Here is a 22,977-nt window from a genome sequence, read left to right on the forward strand (position 1 = left end):
TTATAGACGTTAACCATTCATCATTCAATAAACAATTATTGAGCATCTACAGTGCGTAAGGCTTTCTATCACCATAATGCTTCTGTACATACATAGACTGGCATAAATTACCGATTCCCAACTCTTTGGTGTTTGAAATCTTATTATTGTTGATCTAATTACCAAATATTCCTTTAATACCATCAAAGACTGGCATTTTATGCAGTGTGTCAAATTGCAAGCCAAATTTATTTCCACAAGCTGGTCATTTATTTCCACAAGCTGGTGAAGTTTTCATGACCCTATATTGATAACTATCATAACCCTGGAGTATCATAATCCGAATCTGGAATCCCTGCACAAGGCCGTGGCGTGGATTCCCAGAGAGATCCGGGGGTGACTACCGGGCATTCTGGTTCCAAACCCGGTCTCCCTCGCCCAGCCTCCAGCATCAAAGGGAACCTGTGGGTGGTCCCGTCGAGAGAGGATGAGCCATATGGGTGGCTACCCCACAAAACCCACAGCTTCATCCTCCTCCTGAAACACACGAACTCCCCACCCTCCCTTCACCCACAACCTCACCTAGCCAGACACTCCAACCTCTTTCCCCAAAACGCGCGCACCCGGGACCCGCCAGCCCCATCCCCTTCCCCACGGCCAGCCTTCCGCCCCCCCCCCCCAGCCAGTGGCCGCCCCCACGGCCAGCCGGCGTCCTCCGGCCCCTTCTCCTCAGCCTCACCGCCCTCCCGCCCCGCCACCCGGCCGCGCGGCCCTCTCACCGCCTCCTCCAGGTCCATAACGGCGCCTCTGCCGCCGCCGCCGCGGCCCGTTACCCGGGCAGCGAGCGCAGCTTCCGGGAGCGGCGGGAAGGGCCCTCCGGACGGAAACCAAACCCTGACTTTGGATTTCCGGCTCCTGCGGCCGCGGGAAGCTTCCGCTCGCTCCGGGATGAAGCTCCGCTAATCCTACATCCCCCTCCCGGACAGCATCCCTTTCCTAGTGCTGGTAACTAAAGCGCGGCAGTGGGAAAGTGGGCGGGGCCTCCTGCTGAGCGGATTCGGTCTTTCTGAGCGGTTCTGACAGCCATTCTTGCCCGGCAGGTCTCACTCTCTCAGGCTGCGGGGGCGGCGGCGGAGGCCGCCCCAGACTCTCCCCTCCGGCTCCTTTCTGGCCTTGGGGAGCAGCGGAGAGGCGCCGGGCTTTGGAGGAAAGAACCGTTGTTGAGTTAGACCTGGCTGCCTAATCACGCCTTTTCTGCTTCTTTGTGCCTCCGTTTCCTCCTCTGTGAAAATTGGCTATTACCTGTGAGTCCCTTCTAACTGAGCCTCGAAGAGTGAATGCTCACTAAATTTAGCTTTGTTGTTGTCCCTTCATTGGGCACGTTCGTTTCTTGATTTATTCATTAAACAGGCGCTGTTTTAGATCCTGGCGATTCAGCAGTGAGCAAAACAAACACAAGTTTTTGCTTTCATGGAGATTATATTTTGGTGGAGAGAGATTTTAAAAATAAGTAAAATGTGTGAAATGTTAAAGGGGCGTGAGTGCCAAGGAGAAGAATAAAGCACGAAAGGAGAATGAAAGCTATAAGGTGGTTTCAGTTTTAAATGGCGTGGTCAAAATGGTCTCACTGAGGTGAGCTTCGAAGCAAGGGAGCAAGAGCCGTGTTGGGAACATCATTCCAGGCAGAGGGAACAGTAAGTACCAAGGCCCTCGTCCTGAGCCTCATGCCTTATCATATCTCAGAAAGAGAAAAATGCAGATGCAGAAAAGAGAGGGACCATTTCAGGGGGCTCTCCCTGAGCAGGGGAGAGGGGACGGGACCTGCAGCCCAAGCCGAGGGGTTGGCCTCGCGTAGACTACACATCTGTGACTTGAGAACGTGTGAGCAGACTCAGGCACTGGTGGGAATGCGGTGGAAAGGCTTTTCAGGTTGTTCTGGTGAGATGGGAAGGAAGTCATCAGCGGAACGTGGGAGTTGGGAGGGTTGGGCGGGGTCTGAGGAGGGATCAGAGGTGTAATATCTCTTGGAAACGGGGGAATTAAACCAGAAATGTAATAAATTGCCAGGCATCATCTGGGGCCCCCTGGACATCTGTGACCATAAATATAAAGATAAGGCCACTCAACCCACTGACTCATACAACCACTGACTTGGTTAAAACATCCCGTTTACCCCGAAGGAACAAATTAAGTGCATTCACAATTTCAAAAATATTTGCCAGGCAATATACTACCGACAGCCACTGGTCATCACGTGTCCAAATCTGGTATTTGCCTTTTTGTGTAAAAAGAGAAAAAGATAACTCATCTGTACCTCTGACAGTCCTTCTGAGCATTTTGCCGTGAGACATGCAACAAACTTCAACGTAGAACAAAGGACTTTGATGAATATTCAGCCCGTTACAGGTTATGGCAACATTCCTGGGACATCTGAAAGGTCTTGTGTTTATAGAAGTAACTACACCTGTGGCATCCTGAGCATGTGCTCGCTTCCGCCTTCTACCTTTGCAGCCACTTGCTGCTGGTGAATGAGGCCTTGGATGGATTCTACCCATGCCACTGGAGGCAACCTTATTTCCGAGTTCTTTTGTTTTTCTAGTCAAAGCAGCCACTCCTTCAACGATTATGTGGATACAATTTTACCAAAACTATTGCTTTTATAAAAGAAATTATTTGCTGTTGAGAATATATGTTCCCCTGTATATATGCATCTTCCTACCAGCAACTCCTCAAAAGTAATTCTTTCCTCATTTCATTTCTGAAACAACCTACTGACTACCATGAACAGGGACTCATTAGAAGCATCTGTATTTTATCCAGCTGTATAGCAAACCTTCAAATTGAAAACCTGTGTGGTTTATTTTAATACTTGTTTCTTCTAAATTTTTAGCATTTTCCATATCTTCCAACAGTATTCGTTATCTGTAATTTCAGCCATATTTATCATGGCAGAATAATAGAAAACTAGTAAGTATAACTTTAGGGAGCAGATAGATGCTTAAAAAATATATACAGCTGCATTGGTATATACCATGACTGGGGTAGGGGTGAGTGGGCAGAATTTTTATAGGGTCATCAGGGAGACCGCTCTGAAGAAGGGCCAGGCCAGCCAAGATGGCAATGCAATGAGAACCATGCAGGAATCTGGGGGACTGTATCCCAGGGAGAGCGACAAGGCCCTGAGGCAGAACCGGGCTTGGTGTGTTTGAGGAACAAAAGGAAGCCTGTGTGGCCAGAGGGTAATAGGTGAGAGGTAGAGTCGTTGGCCTCGGGGTCAGATGCTGGGCAAGGCCTGACTGCTGATTGCTCTAGGTCTCCTGGACCTACAGGGCCAGTAGTGGACCAGAACACCCATTCAGCCCACTCCACACATTACACCAGGTGCCCTTTGGGTCCCACCTCCTGGCCACCGTGATTGGCTCCTACCAGGGAAGGGGGAGGGGACTCTGGATGGACCAACTGGAGACCATCCAGCCAGTGATGGCTGCTTTGCACTGCCCACTTACCCCGGGCCTGTGTTCAGGAATAACAGCCTTCATGGGATTTTGGCTCAGAGAGAGCTGGGGAGAGCCTGGGGGAGCGGAAAAATGAGGGCCGCACACAGGCTAGTCAGGCACTTGGAGCTCCGCTGAAATAGCAGGTACTCCCACAACACGAGGAAGGCTGTGGAGGAAGGAAGGGCCCCAGGACTCCAGGGTGCAGCTTCGCCTTCTCACTGTTCTTACTGAATTTCATTTCCATCTAAGGGCATATGTTACAAACCCATCACAAGCCTTCCAGTCAAGGGCATCAGCAGTGTTGGTCGTCTTAGTGAGTGAGAGCCCGTGAATGCATGGCCAGCCTTTTGTGAGCCAGGCACCAATCTAGGCCTGTTAACTCGTTTGAATATTGTCACCATCATCAGCCCCATTTTACAGACAAGAAAACTGAAACAAAGATTTTAAATTTCTGTAAGCGACTGAGCCAGGAGTCAAAACGGAGTAGCCTGGTGGAGAACAGTTTTGGCCGCCAGGCCATGCCCGTTTCTGGAAGAATTGGGCTCAGCCTCATTAAATGTGGCACCCAAGACAGACCTCTGTGGCTCCTCCAGTAATAAAATGTTAACTATTAAGAACCTCAGATGTTTTGTAAGGGTCAGAAAATATAATTGTTTAAATATAATTGCTCTTAGTTCAACAGAAGCTGAGGGAAAAAATACCACAAACAATATTGTTTTGGGTTTTTTAATTTGGGATCTTTTTTTTTTTTGGTAGGGGGAGAGGCAATTAGATTTTTTTTTTTAATTGGCGGTGCTGGAGATTGAACCCAGGATCTCCTGCATGCTAGGCATGTGCTCTACCTCTGAGCTCTACCCTCCCCCCAACAATATTGTTTTATTAAGAGAAATTCTCTATTTTGTGACCACAGGTTACCTAGTGGCTACTGGTTTAATGGGGAAGTTATTGGAAGAGTTTGATGCATTTCACTGGCAAATCATAGCTCCAATGGGGGCATTATTTAATTATTGAGAACGTATCCAACAAAAGGTCACACGAAACCCACAAAAGACTTAGAAATTATTAGACTGATTTGATGAATGCTCTGTGTTACAACTTACATCATCTGTATGCAGTTTTATTATAAAGATAAACAGATTTATTTAGAACATAGAAGGGGATATATTTTTAAATTTTGATTTACATAAAAACTTACACGTAAATATATATTCCCCTACCAGTTGTTCAATATGGGTATTTTGAATATTCCTTCGATGACACAGTTACACATTTCAATTTAATTCTAAATGTGTTGAGAAGTCATTGAAGGATTTTGAACAGAGGAGTAACGTGGTCTAATTTACTCTTTAAACTGTCATTGAGGCTGGTGTATGGGGAACAGACCACAGAGCATATGGGTGAAATGAAGGTGGCTAATTGGAAGTGTCAACTGAAAAAAAAAAGCACAACCTAAAGTTAGAATTATGATTTATTCAGTGGATATGCTGGGGACTTAAGCCCAGGAGACCCAGCTCAGATAACTCTGAGGGACTGTTCCAAAGAGGTAAAAGGGGAGACAGGATATATAGAAGATTTTGCAAACAAACAAACAACAACCGAAAAAAAAAAACAGTAGTCAGAACATCAAAAGATTACTGTTAATTAAAGAAAAACCAGAATCTCAAGTTAAAGAATTTAGCACCTTCCTATATATGGGAAGGGTCAAGAGTCTGGGCTCATTGAGATCACTCCTTTGCTACATACCTTGACTACGTAGAGCCAGTATCCTGTTTTCTCCATCCTGAATCCCCTCAGGGTGCACCGTCGGGGAGTGGGTGGCTGTGGTGGCTGATGGCTTGATGGCCACAGCATCTTTTGGTTACTGATATGGCAGGAGGCATTCTTTGTCCACAGGAGGCTGTTATAGGAATCACCCTCGAAGATGGCAGTACTTGGACTAGACCACACAAGTGGGCAACAGGAAATAGATATACTTCACTGAAGGTGGAGCCAACAGTGGATTGGGTGTAATTGTGAGAAACAGAGTTCGAGGATGACATAGTGTGGCAAGTGGTGGAGCCGAGATGGTTATGAGCAGATTTGGAGTGAAAAAAATCAAGATTTGGGACATGTTAAGTTTGATATGTCTATTAGAAATACAAGGGGAGATATTCAACAGGAAGATGGATAAGTGAATTTGGAATTCAGAGATGTTCTTCTTGGAGATGTGGACTTGGGAGTCATAGTGTAAAAATGAGGTTTAAAGCCCTGGGACTAAATGCAAACACCTGGGAGAGTAGTCAGTAAACGGGAGGAAACAGCCCAAGGCTGAGCTGCGGGCACTGTGACATTTTGAAGTCAGGAAGAGCAGGACAGTCTAGTGAAGGTGGCAGAGAAGGAGCAGCTAATGTGGCCGGAGGAGGCTGGCAGAGTGTGGTGACCAGAGCCACGTGAAGAAAGGTTCAAGAAGGGAGAAACGTTCAATGACAGTTGAGTGAGCTTAGCATAGGGTTTAGCAAGATACACGGCATTGACAAGACGATTTCAGTAACGTGTTAGGAATGACAGCTCAATTGGAGTGGGTTCGAGGCAGAGCTGGAGGGAAAGGGCAGACTGTCAGTAGAGACGAGGCCTGTGAGAAAGAGCAGGAGGGTCTGGAGCGGGTAAAATTGCCAATTACTGCAGCATGTTTGTATGCTGTTGGAAATGAAATACTGAGGGGGGAGGGGAGTTACAGGAGTGAAGTCCCTGAGTGTGTGACAGGGACAGATCTTGCCCCTGATGAGGCTGCCCTGAGGGGATGCATAATTCTCACCTGACCAGGCCATAAAAATTCCAGGAATGTGGCCCCCACTCAGCCAGGCCAAGGCACTGGTCCGCAGGGTGTGGTCACGTGGGAGCTAGTTCCACTGCCTCCTCCCGACCCCCTGGTGCTGCCAGCATCCCAGGGCTTGGAACCCAGGACAACTCAGCTAACCTTTAGTTAAGAGGTTCTGCTGAGTGTGGAAATAGCCAAATACTATTTCAGGGAGGCAACAGAGCAAAGACTCTGCAATCAGGAGAGTAAATTTGAATCCTGGCCCTGAAACTTATCTGCTAGCTGTGTAATCAGGACAAATCACTTCTCTGAGTCCTGTTTTCTCACCTGCGGTTTGGACATGGTAACTTTACCGAGACACCTGAGAAGGTGAGGCACAAACGAGATAATGGATCCCGTGCAAAGGCTTTGTCAAAACTTTGTAAACTGGAACGTGAGACAAAAGTGCCATAAATCATCAAATTGTCATGAGGCTGAAGTTACTATATCACCCCCCTACCCATCCATTCATCTCACAAAACAGGCATGGCTTGTAGAGGAAGCATTTCTAAGGACACATTCCTGTGCCACGCCTCCCTGTGGGTTTAATTTTCATAGATAGATTTTTTTTCTTAAGATAAGAACAAGTCTTGGCTCCTTGTGAGAGCCTCCAGATTGCATTACAGACACAAATACATCACATCAAGATCATCAGTTGAAAGGGAGCGGAGACGTATTATTATCTTCAGAGCTTCCTGGGAACCTATTAAAGGTTAATGACAAAGCACAGGGGTAGTCCAGGGACCAAACACCATCCTTGACACCTATCATATGCACGAGCCTCCTTTCTCCCTGGGATCCCATCAACATTTCTGCTGGAGGGAGAGAGAGTCAAGTGTATCCCCGATGAATAGAGCTTCTGAGTGCTCCGAGCCTGATCTTTCCTCAGCTGAGGCTGAGACTCCCTGTGGTTTGCGCAGTGCTGGGGAGAAGAGTAAAGGAATGGATGCTCGCTGGGCACAGAGCATGTGGGGCGCTGTACCAGGCCACCAGTCATCAGTGAGCTGGGAGGTGATCACTCTCTTCTCATCAAATGGGAATGGATATTGAGGCCCCAGAGGTCAAATCAGGTCCCGTGGCCAACAAGAGCCAGAGGGGGACATCTTAACTCATTTCTTTGTGCTTCAAAGAGCCCACTCTTCCTGCTAACAGAGTAGGTGCTTCATAAAGGTTTTCTTAGTGATTGAGTGAGTGGATGAATGAATGAAGTCCTCTGGATGCAAAGTTGCCTTGTCAAAGGACATCAACAGCCAGAAGGCACAGCCCCAATTTAACAGAAGCAAAACAACCTTCTAAGATGCATGTGAGGTACTCAGAGTGTGGCTTAAATAACTCAGGAGTTTCCCAAACTCGAGTGATAAGATCTCAGGCAAGTTGCAGAACCTGTTGGGGGCTGGTTTCTTCATTTCTAATCTTGGGGCAAATATGTCTTGCTCCTCCCTCCCTTCCAGAAGCAGAGTTTACAGAGCGCAAGAGTTGTAGCTCTGGCTATGGGCCTTAAAGTACTTGAAAGTTGAGTCCTGGCTTGTTACCATCCCATGGCCAGTAGTGGTGATATAATTGGTGGGACCCAGCACAAAATGGAAATGTGGTGCCTGTGGATCAAAAATTACAGGGAACTATATTTAATATCTTGCAGTAACCTATAATGAAAAAGAATATGAAAAGAAATATATGTATGTATGTATATGACTGAAACATTATTCTGTACACCAGAAATTGATACATTATAAACTGACTATACTTGAATAAAAAAATAAGTTCAAAAAATTAATAAGAATTTCAAGACAGTGATATCAGAGCATTAAACCGAGCCCAGGCCCTTCTAAGTACAGGGTCCCATATGGCCGGCTGTGCGCCCACGAAGACAGACCTGCCTGTGGCCGTTGACTCAGAAGAAGGGAAGAAAAGATCTTAAAAGGAGATTGGTGGGACATCTTAGGAGCACCAAAAATAGGACGAATAAATAAAATAGCATGGAGATCAGGTTCTGGTTTCTTGAAACACACAATTTCAGAATAGGAAGCATTTAAAAATGTCATCCAGTACTAGTCTCCCATTTTATAGATAAGGAAATTGAGACCCCAGACAGAAGCAATGACTCGGGGAGTCTTTGGGTACTGCAGAGAAAGCAAACCTTCTCTGAAGCTCATGTCTCCTTATCACTGACAGCACAGGTCAGATTGAATAATGCATTATTTCTTTTTTTCCATCCCCAACCCCCACTAAAATAACAATAAAAGGGTTAAGTCCACGAGGACCATGGAAAAGGGAGAAGAGGCAACGGTAATCGAAGAGGATTTGAGAGTGGGCAGGTGGGATAGGAGGAAGCACAGACTAGAAACAGGGAAATTAAGTGAAAATCTGAATACTGCCCCTCCCCCTTTCCAGAATGCCAGTAGCAAGTTTTACATCTCCCCAGGCAGGAGATAACAGTCTTCTCGGAGTAAAACCCAGAGACCATTTGGGATTCTTTACAATGAGCTAGTTGGAAGTTTTGTCCCAGTAGACTGAAGCCCTAGGACCAAAGTCTGATTTCTGTGCAAAGAGCTTTCTAGGTTTCTAGTGAGAGCCGACGGCTAAGCGCCTGCAGAGAGGAACAAAGATTCTACCTTTCATTGCAGAAAACCAAACAAACAAACGGAAAAGAGAATTGGCAGAAATTAAAGACAACTTCAAGCTGCCAAATCTCCCGAAAAAGAGGATGGACAATATTGTATCTGCGAAAGAAGAACCAGAAGCCTTAAAAAAAAAATCCCCCAAACAAAAAAACCTCTGGGAAAGTTACACACATGAGTCAAAATAAAAATTTATTGTAAAAGATAAATTCAGAGATATTTCCAGAAGATAGAACAAAAAGACAAAACGATGGGAACTCGCAGAGAAAAGATAAAGCAAGGGGATAAATCTCAGAGATTGAAAGTCAATTACTAGAAATGCCAGAAAGAGAGCCAAGGGGACAGAATTGTCAAGGAAATAACACAAAGACATTTCTCAGAACTAAAGCACGACTTTCCAACTCAAAAGAGCTAGTTCAAGGGATGTGAAAAAGACCCAGGGTCAGGTACACCACTGTGAACTTTTTCAGTATCAGGGATACAGAGAAGATACTATAAACTTTTAGAGAGAATCAGAAGCAATGGACCTCTCTACAACGCTTTGGAATCTAGTGGACAATGGACCAATGCCTTCAACATTCTAATGTGCACCCTGTGCTTCTATATTCAGCCAAACTGTTCACCAGATGAGGGTAGAATAAGATATTTTCAGACATGCAAGAATGAAAATCGTTTACTTCCCTTGTGCCTTCAGTGAACGGGTGGTGGTGATCCAATAGAACAAGGGTGTAAACCAAGAAAGGAACACACGAAATCTAGGAAACAAGGGACCCAAAGCACAAGAAGCAACATGAATCCCCACAGTGATGATGCATAGAAATTTCCTGGTGATGTCTGTTCAGTATCCAGTTTAAACTGGAGAGCATGGAAGGAAGGCTCTGAGAAGAGGATCTCTAGGAATAAGATGGAGATGACATATTTGAGACTATGGAAAACATTATTAATAGAATTGAAGCAGGCTTTATTGAGAGTTAGGAAATTAACGGTATATATGCAGAAAATCGGGCACATGGGAAAATGAGTAACTCCAGTAAAAGTGAAGGACTGAATAAGTAAGATGGATGGTGTGGACTAAGTGTTCGAGTGGGTTCTCTAGTGAATGGCATTTGCACAGTCTTAATAAAGTATGTCCCGACTATAACTATGTGGGGGTTGGAGGGGCAGTGAGGGAGATCTGAGTTCTTACTTATCATCGTGGGGACTCAGTAGTCAGGTCTCAAAACGTAAGTTAATACATTAAGAAATGGGGATGGCTCCAGTCCATGGCTTTTAATATCGTCTATAAGACTTCTAAGCTTAAGATGGTGAATGAAAGATGTTCCCACTTCTTTTTTTCTCTCAAAAAAAAAAAAACAAGCAAAATAACAAACAGGAACACAGACTCTATTCTTGACTCTAGCAGACATTGCAAATCTGAACCATTAAATATGGACCATTAAGTGGCTAGAAGAATGACAAAAAAAAGTAATCAAAGATGAATCCAAATGCCAGTAGAGGTATAACTTATTTGCTATGAAATTCACCAATTTTAAGTGCACGTGATGAATTTTGACATGTGTATTTAATAGTGCAACCACTACCAAAAATATGATTTAGAACATTGTAGTCAATCCCCATCCTGATCCCCGAACCCCTGGCAACGGGTGATCGGCTATGATCATTTTAGATGTGCCTTTCCTAGAACTTTTCTAGAACTTCATATAAAGGTATACAGTATGTAGTCTTTTGTATCTGACTTTGATTTATCATATTGTTGCATATACAAATAGTTTATACCTACTAACTGCTGAGTAGTATTCCATTTACTATAGATTTTTTCTTCACCCATTTAATAATCAATGGACTTCTGGATTGTTTCCAGTTTTTGGCTACTCTGAACAAAGCTGCTGTAAATATTCATGTACGGATCTTGATGTAGACGTGTATTTTCACTTCACTTGAAAAATACCCAAGAGTGGAATTTCCGAATCATGTGGTAAGTGAACATTTAACTTTGTAAATAAACGCTGAACCGTTGTTCCACATTCTAGCCAACATATGGCATGGTATTGTCAGTCTTTTAAATTCTATCCACTACAGTGGATATGTAGTGGTATCTACATTTGGTTTAAATTTGCATTTCCTTAATGGCTAATGATGTTGAACATTTTTTCATGTTCTTATTTGGCATCTGTTTTTTTTAATAACATGTCTGTTCAAATTTTTTGCCCAGTTTTAATTGTCTTGTATCATTGTTGAGAATTCTTTCTATATTGTGGACACAAGTCCTTTACTTAATGTATGTTTTACAGACATAGTCTCTCAGTCTGTGCCTTGCCTTTTTCTCTTTTTCCTAATTGTGCTTTCAAGGAGCAGACATTTTTAATTTTGATGAAGTCCAAGTTATTGATTTTTAAATTTCGTGTGTCCTATTTTTAAAATCTTTGCCTAACCCAAGATCACTAAAATTTTTCTCCTATTTTTTTCAAAAGAAGGCTTATAGTTTTAGCTCATTTTCATACTGATAGCCAAGCAATTATTCCAGCACCTTCTGTGAATAGATTATCTTTCCCTCTATTTAATTGTCTTGGCACCTTTGCTAGAAAATCAATTGACCGTATGTATGTATGGATGTATTTCTGGACTTTCTCTTCTGTTCCAATGGTCTATATGTCAACCTTTGCTTGAATACCATTCTATCTTGATTAGTGTTAGCTTTATAATAGGTCTTGAAACTAGATTGGGTAAGGCCTCCAGCTTTGCTCTTTTTCCATGTTGTTTTGGCTATTCTATATGCTTTGCATTTCCACATAAATTTTAAAATTTGCTTACTAACTTTTTCAAAATAACCCTGCTAACATTTTGAATGTCATTGTGTTGAATCTACAGATTAATCTGGGGGAGGAATGGCATTCTAACAATACTGAATCTTCCAGTCCATAAGCATGGTATATCTCACCGTTTGAACTCATCTTTAACTTCTCTCAGTAATGTGTTGTCATTTTCAGAGTACAGTTATTGTAAATATTTGCTAAACGTACCCGTTTCATAATTCTGTGTGTGTGCATGTGTGCGTGTATGTGTTTTAGAGAGAGAGAAAAAAGAGGGAAGGAGGAAGAGAGTTTCCTTTATGTTCCCTAAAGTTGAGCCAAAGAAAATTGGTTAATCACAGGTTGTGGTTAGCTGAATTACAGTTAAGTAAAGTTTTACTGTATTTGGCATTCACACTAATAGCTCTGATTATGCCACACCCCATATTCAAAAACCTTCATTGGGAAATAATTATGGGATGTGCTCAAAGAATGAGGGATCAATTTACAAAGGGGAAATCTGGAAACAGCTGAGCAGGCTGATCAGCTCAATGATGCGATGCTCTTACCATAAAAATACAACTGCGGTTTTCAGAGTGGGGTCAGGGTGTCTTCCAGGGTCAGGCAGGCGTCAGGGCCCCCACTCATGTTCGGATCACAGTAGCTCTATCTCTATCCCTTTTGGCTTTTGAGGTTCCTGATAGGATTTTGTTTAAAGACAGAGTTCTGGTGCATAAAATGTTTAAAAACCATTATTGCAAAAGAATTCTTAATGACCAAGAAAGACCACATTTAATGGAATTATAATCAGATTAGAAAAGAATCTGTGTTTTATGTCCCTGTTAGGGGAAAAAAAGAAGAAATATGTGTACAGAAAAAAAATTGGAAGATTATATATGTGTCAAAATAGCAATTATCCCTGTGCACTTTGATTGTGAATTATTTCTGAATGTTCTCATTTGTATTTTTCTAAATCTGTAGAGTGTAAAAGTGTATTGTTCTTTAATGAGAATAGAATAAACTACGAATTCCTTAGCATCCTTTGAAGCTCTCTACCATCTGACATTAAAGGTCTTTCTAGACTTCTTGCTAAACCTCAGCTCATCATAGAGTTACAAGTTTAGCCTCAAAGAATTACTCACCGTTTCCTGATCTCACGCCCTTCAATTCCCTGTCCCCATAGCTTTTCTCCAGCTCTGTTCTTCGTTCAGAATTTCCTAATCACACACCATCACTTCCTACTGGAGTTCAACCCATTCAAAATGAATGTGAGAAAATGTAAATTAAAGGAAAAAAATTCAAAACTATGTAAAGAGTATGATTTCAACTAGTTTAAAAAATGTGAAGGAAAAACTGAAAGAAACCACGCAAATAATTTACAGAGGCAACATCTCTGTATTAGGATTATAAATCTTTTGTTTGTTGCATTTTATTATACTTTCCAGATCGTCTATAGTGATCTATAAAGATAGTAAAAAAGGAAAAAAATTCACACCATTTTAAGACCTATATCAAATGCTAACATCTCCAGGAGTCTTTCACAAGATATAATAATAATACTTTTTAAACTCTCCAGCCTGTGTCTCTTAACAATTTAACTATATCTCTGTGTCACATAGTATAGTAGGAAGAACCCTGAATCTGTAGACAGAAGATCTGGGGTTAATCCTGGCCTCTCCTCTCGCTGGCCTATGTTTGGCAAATGGCCTCCCCTCTCTGAGGGTCTGATTCCTCCCAGGGCTGTAGTAAGGGTTAACTGGGACCACATGACTATGCTCTGTAAACTGTAAAGTGCTGTTGAGACATATGCTGTGTCTGATTCTCCTGCGAAACTGAAGGTCAGTCACCCGAACCATCTGCTGCAGGTGACACTCAAAAAATGGCTGTTGATTTAAATCTTCCAGCAGTTCCAAAACAGAGCAAAAATCCCTTTTGTTTCCAGAAATGTTACCAGTAGATTGGGGTTTAGTAAAGACCTGTGCTCCAGAGAGCCTATGATTTTCATCGTTTTGATTTTCCTTTGCTGTTCCCAGGACTTGTGGCCTGAATAAGCCATCCAGCAATCAGTGGGCCCAAGGGTGCTCTTTAGTGTTATTAAAAATAAGAAATTATAGGCCAGAGCAACACGTACCCTGAAGATGGCTCTGGAGCCCTGGGCAGAGTTCATTCATTGTCCACCTCTTCAGACGAGATGACCCAGAACAGAGCCAGCCTGTGTGTTGGCCCAGCCACGGCCTTTGTCAACTGGATGGACCTCAGGAGAAACAAAGGGGCAGCCCCCGAGCTGTCCGGTCAAGCCCCTGGTTGCTCAGAGTGGGTACTGAAGCCCCAAGAGGGGAGACATCCTGCCAAGGGCCCGTGTAGTCAGTGACAACTCGTTAGCGCTGGAACTAGAGCATCGTGGCCGTTATTTGGTTTGGCTAAGATTGCTCGAAGGCAGCAGGAGTTCTCACTCAGCTCCACACCTCTCAGCACAAACAGAGCCTGGCCACAGCTGGTCCTGTGTCAGTGTCTGCGAACGCAACTGTGCACGAATCAGCACGGCTCTTTCCTTGAGACCCAACTAGTGCCTCCAGAAGGGGTTCTTTCCAGACTGAGAAAGACCCAACCACCTGTCTGGATCAGGGGCTCTGTCAGCTCTGAAGTGCTTTACAAACATTGGCTCATCTCGGTTCTACGTAGACGCAGCATCACGATGACCAGCACCAGGCCAAGCAGACGGACCAGAGAAAGCAGCTCTGATAAAAAGAAGGACGGAAGCCTGTGGGGACCCAGTGTTGCCAGAGCTTCCAGGTTTGTTTTTTTTTTTTTAAAGACAGAAATTCTCACTTTTAAAATAGTTGCTAGATTCTAAAATGCTGACTCAAGATATTTCAAAACAGTTTGAGGACAAACGAAACACATCTTTGTAGTCAGTGTGTCTGCTCCTCCAGGATGCACATCCATCTGGCTGACGGCAAATGAGCCTGGGCTCTCGAGGCCTCGCTGGTGTGGGAGAGAGGCCCCTGGGTGTCGATCACTACTGGCTAGGAGTGATTAACTTCCTCTAAGCCATTGGGTCCCCAAGATGGAAACCATAATACCTACCTCGTGGGGTTGTTGAGAGAGTTGTAAGATCATGTAGAGAAACAGTACTTTGTAAACAGTAAAGCAATGTACCAAGAGTTAATACACAAATAATAGAAATGTGTAATATAATCTCTTTAAACCACCAAAGTTAGGAGGTTCTGGGGTTAAGATACATAACCCCAGGAATTAACTCCCTGAACCGCATTCAAGACCCCACCCACGAATATTACAGAGGGGCAGGCATTTGTGAGCTCAGAATGAGCACGTCCAGATCGAACTCTGTACTTACTAGAATTTGCATTCCGAGGGCAAGATGTGAGAGAAAGAGTGCAGGACTGCAAACCATGCTTCCAGTCCCAGCGTTGCCACCAGGGCCCTGTGTCCCTGGGGAAGTTCTTTCTTCGCTCTGGGCCTCAGTTTCCCCATCAACAACATGAGCACACTGGACCAGCCTGCTTCCAGCTCCGAAGTTCTCAGAGGTTAGCACCCCCGCCAGCTTAGCCTCCCAGTGCTCCAGCTCGCGCCCGGCCGTGGGGACCCCGCCGTGTGACCTGAGCTATCACATCCTAGCCAGGGCTTCTGCCTTGTCCCCAAGCCCAGGTGACCCAGGTGTGCTGAAGCTCTGATGGGACCTCAGTGGGTGGGGCTTCATATGGAAGGATGGGTTGACGTAGGGCTTGAACTGACTTAGACTGAATTCAGAGACAGACGGGGAGGCAGGTCAACACCAGTCAGAGGGAGGCTTCGTGGAACGTAGACCCAGGACCTTCTGAGGCTCTGCTTTTGTGCGGGAGGCAAGATTTCCCTCACCCTCTTTGGGTGTTTCACCTGGACCTGAGAATTAAATTGACATAAGACAGATCAACAGGAGAAAAGCATACAGATTTTTCCAACAGAAGTTTTATGTGACACGGGAGCCCTCAAAAGGAAATAAAGACCCAGAGAAGCGGCAAAGCCTTTGTGCTTTTATACCAGGTAAAGCAGAGAGGCAATTGTGGAAAAAGAGCTAAACTACATAGGGACGTTAAAGGAAGACAAGAGTTATTTTCAGGTACAGAATTCTCTAGTCTCAGCTTCCATCCTTGCTGATAAGCATGTGACTTTCTTTCCGGTGTAGGGAAGGCATCTTTCACATGGAAATTTCATTATTTTTAAGAAAAAGAAAGAAAGTCAGGTGTTCTTGCACCTGCTGTTTTTCAAGTACCTTTAACTCAGAATAGTCAATGTGCCAGAGTCGCATATTTTGGGGTGGCGCGTGGGGGCCTCCTCCTTGACTTGTTGGAGTTAGACCAGATCTTTCCTAATAATGACCATTGTATTGGGCCCTGGCCTGGGCTTAGCACCCCGCAAAGTGCTTCCACACCCATTGCCTTGTCCTGGAACAAGCATCCTTACCCTGAGGCTATAAAGGATGGGGTGGGGGTGGGGAGGGGGTCGGAGAGGCTATGAGATTTCCCCCAAGACAGGGTCACCCATAGGGAGACAGGGCCTGCACCCCAGCCTCTGCCCTCAGTGCCATGGGCCGCATTTACCATAGTTACCGTGCACTCACATTGCGCCTGCTGTTGGGCAGTCCCTTTTGGCTTGAGTCGTTCAGTCTTTACAACAACTCGACAGAGGGACAGGTTTCACTAAGGAGGAAACCAAAACAGGGAAGTGGAGTAACTTCCCTGCAGTCACACAGCGGGCAAGTACGTGTAGGGGCTGGAGCCTGGGGCCATCTAAGTGGAGTCTGAGCTCTTAACCCCCACCTCCCCCAGTGCCCACAGGAGCAGGCAGCTCTCTCCGGAAGCCAGCCTTCAGATTCTGTGACTTCATCTGTGATTTTAGCCTGGGTTCCAGAGGAGCCCGCTTAGGTTTGCTCTCATGATCTCACTTTTTCTCTCCTAACCCAAAGCCAGAACTACGTGGCATGAACTGACTGTCCTCTGCATGATCTCGGACAAGTCCCTTGACCCCTCCGGACTCGGCTTCCTGGTCTGTGAAGAGGAAGCGCCCTGGATACCTGCTGGGGGCCCCGCATGTTGAGACCTTGTGCTCCTTCTGTGCTGGTGTGTCCCCCTGAGACCAAAACCTATGTGAAAAACAAAACTGAAACTCCCTGCTCTGTTTCTGAAGTAGTACTGGAGGCCTGATGGTCAGGAAGAACAAGTGTCCAGAGTGACCAGGGGTCAAGCAGGCCCTTGAGACCCACGAAGCCGGCATTCTAGAAACTTCTAAAAGAGCCAGATTCACAAATGCCAGCAGGGCACATGATTTCTCCTAACAACAAATGCCAAACACGAGAACGGAAGGCGCTCCCAGGACACCTTGGCCCTGCTGCTCCGGAGTCACCTGGGAGACCCCCAGCCACCCGCTGGTGCTCCGGGAAAACAGCACATCCCCATGTGTGGTGGCTCCAAGGAGTTTCACGTGCACTGGACTCTGAAAGCAGGAAGCCTCCCTGCAGACTTTGGGCCCCCGAGAGTGAACATCCTGGTTGCTTGCAGCCAGGAAGCCTTTTCCAATATTTCTTGTAGTATTTCTGCATCTTTGAACTGTTTCCCCTAAAACACTGCAGATGATCAGAGTGTTTGGTGGGGTCTCTCACCATTGCCATGTGAACCGGGTGACCCCAGAGAGTGAGTTCCTTTTCCCTGCGGGGAAGATGGAAGGGAGATGCTTTGAGATGAAAAACCACACGTGCGCTCTGGCTCTCTCACAGTTTAATTCTGTTTAGTTTGAGGAATATTCATTGCTGCCTCTGCACTGCGCTGTGCAGAGTACCAGCGGGAACCACACCAGGGAACCTCAAAGTGGAGAGGCAGCTAGGACTGGCGTGTTAGATGCTTTTTCACGTTGATTGTTTCATTCCATCACCACACAACCTTCAGAGGCTGGTTGTGATCTTTTCAGAATGAGAAAACTAAAAGTCGGACAAGAGAAAACGACTTGCCCCAAATAATACCATTCATAAAATGCTTAATCCAGAATTTAAACCCATTTCTATGTGTCTCTGAAGCCTGAGAATGAGTGAAAAGGAGAGGATAATTTTCTATAGGTATAGGGAAAAAATACTTGAAGGAAACGCTGGGATGTTCGCGGTGCTTCTTCCTGGGCAGTGGAATCACAATAGTTTTTGTGTGTATCCTTGTGCTTCTCCATCTTCCAATTTTCCTCTTTCCTTGGACCTCAGATGCAGGGGACGGCACCAGATGTCCTCCGCAGCCCCTCTCTGGCTTTATTTAAATAACGAGTTAATTCCCTTTGTCCCCGTTCCCTACTCCCACTCCTCCCTCCCCTGCCGATGACGACTCCTCTAACATGTTAGGCGCGTATTGCTTTGTTTATACTCCTGTAAAAGATGTGGTTTTGTGTATGATGCATTTAATTCATCTAAGAGAAAAAAATCTTACTTTGTTTATCACTTTTAAAAGTACTCAGTACTAAAGAGAAAATTTTTATGATAAAAATGTTCATGCTTTTAAAAGTCGGCAGAATGATGTAGCAACTGATACATTCATCACCCAGCTGCAGTGGTGCCAGTTCGTGACCAGTCTTGTTTATCTGTACCTCCTCCCACTTCTTAACTCTCTGGATTATTTTGAACCAAGTCTCAGATGTATTATTTCATCTGCAAACATTTCAGTCTATATACTTAAAAGATAAAGGCTCTTTAGAAAAAACAAACCTAATGCTGCTATCACACATAAACAAACTTAAAAATAATCCCCTAACATTATTAAAAGAAACCTAGTCGGTGTTCATAGTTCTTTGATTGTCTTAAAATTTTTTTGGTTAAAATGTGTTTGTTTGAAATGAGATTCAAATGAGGGCCACACTCTAAGTGTTCACTGTGCTTCCTCAGCCTCTTCTAATCTGTCAGTGTCTCCTTGGTTTTAATTTCCTTGCAATTTTTTGTTGAAGAAACTCGATCTTGTCAAATCTCCCACTCTGGATTTTGCTGATTACACCCTTCTGGTGTTGGTTAACCTGTTCTTCTGTCCCTGGCATTTCCTGTAATTCACTAGTTAGATCTGACAGACTTGGATAGTTTTGCTGTGTTTTGTTGTTTGTTTTGGCAGGACAACTTTGGAGGTGGTGCCATCAGGAGGTGCATTGGTCTGGTCCTCTCTCTTTTGTGATGTCAGCCGTTGGTGATCATTGCCCAGATCTGTAATTCATGAAGGGTTGCAAAATGGTACTTGTATTAGTCTCCTGGGCTGCCATAAAAGATTGACACAGACTCGGGGCATTAAACAACAGAAATTTATTTTCTCACAGTTCTGGAGTCTGGAAGTCCAAGATCAGGGTGCCCGCAGGGTTGGTTCCTGGTGAAACCTCTCTCTGGTTCTCACCTGGCCACCTTCTTGCTGTGCCCTCATGTGGCCTTTCCTCTGTGAGCATGATGAGGAGAGATCCCTGGTGTCCCTTCCTCTTCTTATAAGGACGTCAGTCCATTGGATTAGGGCCCCACCCTTATGACTTCATTTAATCTTAATTACCTCCTTAAAGGCTGTCTCCAAATGCTGTCACGCTGGAAGTTAGGGCTTCAACATGTGAATTTCAGGAGGGCAAAATTCAGTCCATACTAGTGATATTTTAATTTTCATCATTCTTTCTTTGTGTATTAGTGTATTAGTTGGAATACACACACACACACACACACACACACACACACACACACTGTCCGTTCATCACCTGTTTGGTTTAACTCTGAGGTACAATTCATTTCAGAAAGGCATGATAATTACTTGATTCTTTCCCTGTATTTATCTGCTTTCAAAATAATGAAGCAGTTTCCTAGTATTCTCTCAAAGTAATCAATACTTGTTGTCTGTTTGCTTGTTTTTTGGCATCATTAGAAACTCTTGAATATAAAAAACATGGTCGATTGTCTTCATTTGTGGTTATCATGTCAGTGCGCCAAATGTCCCATCTTTGGCCGGTGGGATCATCTTCACGTTGGACGCTGAGTTCCTTTAACATGAATCTGGTGTCTTCGATTGGTTCCTTGAGAATCTGATCTGACCTAGTTAGACCTGGAATCAATCATGACGTTTCCAGGGGACTCTGTGATGAGCTAAGCCACAAAGAGCACCCCTGTGTGTGTCCAGGGTGGAATTACTGGGTCATGTAGGGGATTAACCTAATTTAAGAATCAGGTTAAGGTACCAGATTAAGAATTTCCCACTCAGTCCAGAGGATGGCTGCTCACACGCCCACTGCACACTTTGAGCCACCTCTGCTCACTTCCTGCCCCTCCCTGGCTCTGGGTTCATTTAGCCCTTTGCTGCGGGAAACCAACCTTCTGTTGTTCTGGTTTCCTGTTCTCTGATTACTGATAAGTTTAACCAAATATGTTTGCTTGCCTTTGGAATGTCTCTTTTGTAAAAATATCAGTGTATCTTTGAAATAGATTATGTGATATTACTTAAAGAACTGTTTTATTTTTTTCCTTACAGTGGGTCAAATTTCCCAATACTATTTACCTTAAAAAAAATCTATCTTTTCCCTACCGATTAGTGATGCCAAATTATCTAATATTAAGTTGCCAAATATACCAGGATCTGTCTGAGTGGTCTGTTATATTGTATTGGTCCACTGGTCAGTGTTAGGGTCATTTTTATTAAAATGGCTTTGTTGTAGTCTTACCTTCTGGTAGGGTAAATCCTCCCTCTTTGTTTTCCTTTTTTCAAAGTTGACTTACCTAGTCAAGGATCTTTTTTACTTCTTTGTAAATTTTAGGATACATTTATAAGCTCCTGTAAAAAAAAAAATCTCATCTTTTTAACCTGGAAAAATTTCTCAGCCTTTCTTTGTCTTTCACGGCACTGACATATTTTAAGAATACAAACCCATTGCTTTGAGACCATCCTTCAGTTTGCATCTGTTGGATTGTTTCCTCAAGATTTGATTTGGATGTTGCAGTTTTGGCAGGAACGGGGCAGGTGTTCTCAGCGCGTTACACCAGGAGGCACCTGATGTCAGTGTTCATCACTGTTGGTGTTTACCTTGATCGCTTGGTGAAGGCGGTGCCCTCCGGATTTCTCCACTGTACTTCTCCCCTGTCAAGAGATCTTTCTTTTCTCTTTTTACAAAGATTATTAAATTTACGAAAAGATTACTAAATAATCTCTGGGGAGGTATTTTGAGACTGTCAGTATCTGGTTGCCCAACAGTGTTTCACTCTGTGGTCTGAGCGTTCTTGTTTGAATCAGCTATTCAGTGATGGTTGCAAAAGGTTTGTTTTCTAACAAATGCTTGTTTTCTAAAGAAAAGCTTTTTCAATTAAAAAAGATTTTTAAAAAGAAGAGCTTTCCCATCTCCCTCAATTTATTTGTATATTTGTTTCATTTTTAGAATCAGTGTAAACTGCGTTCCTTCTGATTCAATATGTTATAATCCATTACCGTCATCATTTTTTTTGGTGCTCAAATTGTCCTAGATTTGGCCAGGGACACCCTCTTCCAGTGGACTTGCTCAACGTCCTTTTGCTATGTCCCCACCGTTCCTGTAGCATGTCCTTCCTTACTTCCAGCCATAGCAAAAAGATCCAGGCTCATCTTGTGCTTTTCCCGTCCCCACCCTAGAATCACCCATTTACCCAAGGAGTCCTGTCCCTTTTAGTGGAGAACAGCGTTTAGAAACCAAGACCTGGGCATTGATTGCTGCTGAGGTGACTTAGAGGCTGAGTTTGGAAATTGATTTTTTTAAAGCATGAGTTCATGCTGATACCCCTCATCCCAATTCAGCACTACAAGGGTTTTCATTCCTGTCATGGGTTGAACTGTGTGCCCCCCAAAGATGTGGAAGTCCTAACCCCTCAGTGCCTGTGAATGTGACATTATTTGGAAAGAGGGTCTTCGCAGATGATCAAATTATGAAGTCATTAAGGTGGGCGCTAATCCAGTATGGCTGGCACGCTTGTAAAACGGGGAAATTTAGACACAGGCACACACAGGGAGGATGTGAAGATGAAGACAGAAGTGAGGGTAATGCTTCTACAAGCCAGGAGATGCCAAAATTGCTAGCAAACCACCAGAAGCTAGGGGAGAAGCCGCCTCCCTCACAGCCTCAGAGGCCACCAACCCTGCCGACTCCTCGGTCTTGGAATCCCAGCCTCCACAACTGTGAGACAGTACGTTTCTGTTGTCCAAGTCACCGGCTTGTGGTGTTTTGTTACAGTAGCCTCGGGAAACAGACACACTCCCCTTTCTCCCTTCCTTATTTAGGTCTCCTTTCTCCCATGTGAAAACTCTGTCTCCTAATAATATCAGTGTATTTACTCATTTCTCAGTCTTATGATGCACAAAAATTGTTGCAGAATTGTTACATTCAGGGCGGGAGGGTGTAGCTCAAGTGGTAGAGCGCATGCTTAGCATGCACAAGGTCCTGGGTTCAAGCCCCAGTACCCTCTCTAAAAATAAAGAAATAAATAAATCTAATTACCTCCCCCCCCAAAACTAAACAGAATTGTTACATTCATATCTCTACCGACCACAAAATTATTAAGTAAGGTTAAGGATTTTTTGCAATTCTTTCTGTGTTTCTTTGAACAGTATAAAGTCAAAGAACTGCATTAAAAATTATCTTGATTATTCCCCCCCCTTTTTTTCTTGTGTGATTATGTTATCCATCTGATATATAGTTCAGTTCATTTGTTTTGGCTTTATTCAGTTTTAGGGGTGGTGACCTCCCCATTCATACTGATTGAATTTTATCTTCTGGATATGCAACACATTAACAAAGTTCCAACAGTTTGTCAAAACTGCAAAAAGGTATATTGAGAGAAATATCATTCTCTTTCCTTTCCCTTTCACTCCAGTCCTACCCACCCCTGTGGGTAATCAGTTTCGTTAGTTTCCAGTGTACCCTTCTTATGTATCTTTTTTTGTAGAAGTACACAGATTTGTGTGTATTTTCTTATTTCTCTTTTTACACAAAAGATAACATACCACGTATACAGCCTATTTTTTCCGGCTTAACAGTAGATTCTGGAGTTCATTCCATAACAACTTTTAGAGTTCTTTCTCATTCTTTTTTTTACAGCTGCCTAATACTCCATTTTGTGGATGTACATCATTTAATTCATGCAATCTCTGATTCTGGGCATTGAGGCAGTTTCTTCTATTTTGCTGTTACATAGAGTAACATGTAACATACTCTGTTACATAGAATAACATTGCAAACATCATTTGCAATGATTG

At 43.8% G+C, this 22,977-nt stretch overlaps 1 protein-coding gene and 1 long non-coding RNA gene across 5 annotated transcripts in view; one reads left to right on the top strand and one right to left on the bottom strand.

Moving 5' to 3' along the window:
• The window catches only part of TAF1B (TATA-box binding protein associated factor, RNA polymerase I subunit B), a 50,589-nt gene extending 49,721 nt beyond the window's left edge, over positions 1 to 868 (bottom strand). The window contains exon 1 of one of the 2 annotated variants that reach the window (XM_031684758.2): positions 759 to 868. In XM_031684758.2, coding sequence (XP_031540618.1) covers positions 759 to 776 — 18 coding nt within the window. In that variant the 5' untranslated portion in view covers positions 777 to 868. Of the gene's footprint in view, positions 1 to 162; positions 199 to 758 lie in introns of those variants that run through there. The other variant, XM_072938221.1, reaches the window with a different exon arrangement.
• On the top strand, positions 733 to 22,223 carry LOC116283460 (uncharacterized). Of its 3 annotated transcripts, none has more exons than XR_012059236.1 (6): positions 733 to 984; positions 1,080 to 1,673; positions 10,792 to 10,905; positions 13,753 to 14,512; positions 15,102 to 15,267; positions 16,686 to 22,223. It is a non-coding gene; the product is annotated as an uncharacterized lncRNA (long non-coding RNA). The 3 variants fall into 3 exon arrangements; XR_012059237.1 differs by having other exon boundaries at positions 14,402 to 14,512; XR_012059238.1 differs by lacking the exon at positions 15,102 to 15,267.
• The last annotated feature ends 754 nt before the right edge of the window (positions 22,224 to 22,977 follow it).

The sequence above is a fragment of the Vicugna pacos genome, chromosome 15 (genome assembly GCF_048564905.1).
Source record: "Vicugna pacos chromosome 15, VicPac4, whole genome shotgun sequence".
In the NCBI taxonomy this organism is placed as follows: domain Eukaryota; kingdom Metazoa; phylum Chordata; class Mammalia; order Artiodactyla; family Camelidae; genus Vicugna; species Vicugna pacos.